Raw genomic sequence first — 3,345 nt, forward strand, 5'->3', positions numbered from 1 at the left:
TATATATATATATATATATATATTAGAAAGGGTGGTATTTGGAAATACCGCTACCCATATGTGATAGCCGTTCTCGTAGGGATCGAACCAGGGTCAGAGGGGTCTTACGATTGACAACATAACTGCCTACCAACTTGCCATCATAGTATACATGAGTGGTATATGTAAATCTTCCTTAAACTTATTCATTAAGAAGACTACCTTCTTGACGAAATAAGAATACTTCTGCAAGAATTGCTGAAGAACATGTTGAACAACAGGAAAATGGTCCGCTTTTCCTTTAGCAACGAGAGTAATTTGATGTTCAATAAAGCTACGAATGTCTGGCAAACAAAGATCTGCATCTATGCTTTGGTATCCCCTTATCAAAGCAGTTCCAAGGGTCGTTGGAACTAACCTTCTCCCAGAGTTAACCTATAAAATTAAAAAATTCACATTAAGATTTCAATTGATAACCTATTTATTGAGACAATAAGCTCGAAGGCGAAAGATCCTTGATCACCTATGCAAAATACAGCATGCAAAGTCGCTACTTTACTATATTGTAAAAATAATGCTATAAATAAAATCTTGTGGCACATTTTCTTTAAATACAAGTATAGATATCTGTAATAAATTCAAAATAAAATAAAACATCTATAGCACAAAAACAATAATGATCTTCCAAAATATGGTAAAAACCTATCTAGAATTTACAAATAACTATTCCTATAGCAAACCAACAAATAATATTTAATGCTTTTAAAACTTATTCATATAAAGGACATATAATAATGCAATTCATAACATATAAAAAAACAAGGGATTAATGCATAAATATAGATAACAACAACAACAACAACAAGGTTATATCCCAGTAAGTGGGGTCGGCTACATCCTTTTTATCGATTGCGTCCTATTGATTGTTATTTAATTTTAATAGATTAAGATCATTTTAATACAATATGATCAAGTCTTTTTAGGTCTACGTATGCCTTTCTTAACATAAATCGAATCTAAAACACCTACTCTCCTAATCGGATCATCAGATGGTCAATGTTTAATGTGACCAAACCATCTAAGACGACTCTTTGGAGTTGCACCAACCCTATCACGGATATATTCATTTCACATTTTGCCACTAAGTGTCAAGCCACTCATCCACCTAAGCATTCTCATCTCAGCAACACCTAACTTTGTTTTAAACTTCTCTTTTAAAGGCCAACATTTTGGGTCATAGAGCATTGCAGTTTTCACCATGTTGACCTCATTTTTGTGAGGTCTTTTCCTCTCCTCCTTAGAGCCTAAGTTCTAGCTCTAGAAATCCCTATGGACCATCTTAGAAAACTAGAGTTGAGACTCACCCTTCTAGAAGCTCCAGCCGATTCCTATTTTCCTTTGATGTCTAGCATCTTTGACACAAGACCATCGTTTTATGAACGAGCGGTTATGGGCTATTTTGCAAATATTCAAGGAAGATGTTCCAAATAGGACTTCAAGCCTCAGGAAAAACATCGTCACGACCTTTTTCGTCACGTACACACACAAAATACACGAAGTTCACGAAATTGCGCGAAATCGGATTTCAATTAAGCCCAAAGGACGGGTGAAAACGCGAACTTCTCTGGATGACCTCCGACAACAAATTGGACTGCGCCAACGCGTCCGGGATATCCATTTTGGTAGGAAAGGACACCCATATTGCTATACTTTCGACACGAGAAAATTGGCGCGCAAATCGGAGAATTCGTCAAAATGACCTCTGACGGCAAAATAAACTATGCCAGAGCGTTCGGAATGTCGAAATTACCTAGGGAGGACACCTATTTTGCTTGGGCGCCGCACATGGATAAATCGCATGAAATTTGATATATATATATATATATATACATAAATTGTACAATCAACCGTGACCTATTAGTAGAGCAGCTTCTTTGAAGGTTGTAAGTCCTCTCAGGCCACATAAGAGATAATATATTAATGGCACCTTGCAATATGCTTTAACAAATTAATGTCCCCTATGAGCAAAACATTAATTCTCAAATTCAATAATATATTTTGTTTATCTCTTATGTTTTACTATTGTATATGTGACTTATTTTTGAATATTTGTAGTATTATAAAGTTAGAATTTTAGAGTTGACTATTTTTCCTCATCTAAATTTCTTCTTCTTGATTATGAGTCAGTAATTTTTTCTTGGTTATTTTATCTCACGTATATTCTAATTTTTTGATTAAGCATTACATATTCTTTTTAGTTGTTCCATCGCACATAAATTTATTATTCCATTCAAATTTATGACTAATTTTTTCTATCATTAATGCAAGAAGTGATCTGATGGATCTATCAAATGAAGAAAAAAATATAGAGATAATTCAACGAATTTCCATTTTGATAACTGTAATATTTTACAATAATGAGTATTGCCAACCTTATTTGTGTAAAACCTCGTGCATGACATCCTCCTTAATATGTGACTAATAGATTGGTGAGCTCCTTCAGTCATCTAGATAAAATTCACAACATATTGTAAATGTCTAAAATGATATTTTGTTGTCTCCTAAATAAATTGCAAAATCAGTACGGTTTGTATAGATCGTCCAAAATTACCCCAAGTATTGGCCATCATTATATATACATATATGTTATCAAATAATGAGTCGATGTGTGTTACATCTGAATGATTTCAATACTCAACAGTGACTATTAGCAAATATTTTGATATTGATCTCAGCTCGTTGGTTAGAATGTCTTAATCTATTATTAAACTAATGAATCCTAACTTTGGTTGTACAGCCAGAGAAACATGTGATTTTATCAAATACATGTCATTCTTTAAGGTAATTATTATATAATTTTATGACTTCATTTGCATATTTTATTTAAGATTAATTATGATAGTTTCAATTTCTAATAGGATTGTATAGAAGTCATTATGTCACACATGTTGATGCACATGTTGATGATAATAAAAATATCATATATATACATCATTGTGGATCTCTAACATAGAATATATTAAAAATATATGACTTTAACATATGGTTTACCTTCATAATCGTCAGATGGGAATGTAGTGTTCATAATAGTCATATTCTCCAATTTGTATCTTTGAGGCATGAATATAATTTATAATGTCTTCCTATCAGTTAAATTAATCAATTTAGTATAAATGTGCTTGTGCTTATTCGTCATAATATTGCTTACTTACAGGGAAGTATTACCCCATCGACGTTGGGCATACCATGCATTAAAGTTTATTAATGCATTGCCCTAATATTAAGTACCATATTCCTCATTTTTTACATAACAGTCAAGTAATTAGAGCAGGAATGAATTATTATACAAGCAGCACATATCATTAT

At 32.5% G+C, this 3,345-nt stretch overlaps 1 protein-coding gene across 2 annotated transcripts in view; it reads right to left on the reverse strand.

Moving 5' to 3' along the window:
* LOC110030842 (DNA topoisomerase 3-beta) overlaps positions 1-3,345 on the reverse strand; it is a 59,238-nt gene that overhangs the window by 6,810 nt on the left and 49,083 nt on the right. For both annotated transcript variants that reach the window (XM_020733775.1, XM_020733776.1), the window contains exon 13: positions 202-414. In XM_020733775.1, coding sequence (XP_020589434.1) covers positions 202-414 — 213 coding nt within the window. The remainder of the gene's footprint in view (positions 1-201; positions 415-3,345) is intronic.

This window comes from Phalaenopsis equestris, unplaced genomic scaffold (genome assembly GCF_001263595.1).
Source record: "Phalaenopsis equestris unplaced genomic scaffold, ASM126359v1 Scaffold000761, whole genome shotgun sequence".
Classification (NCBI taxonomy): domain Eukaryota; kingdom Viridiplantae; phylum Streptophyta; class Magnoliopsida; order Asparagales; family Orchidaceae; genus Phalaenopsis; species Phalaenopsis equestris.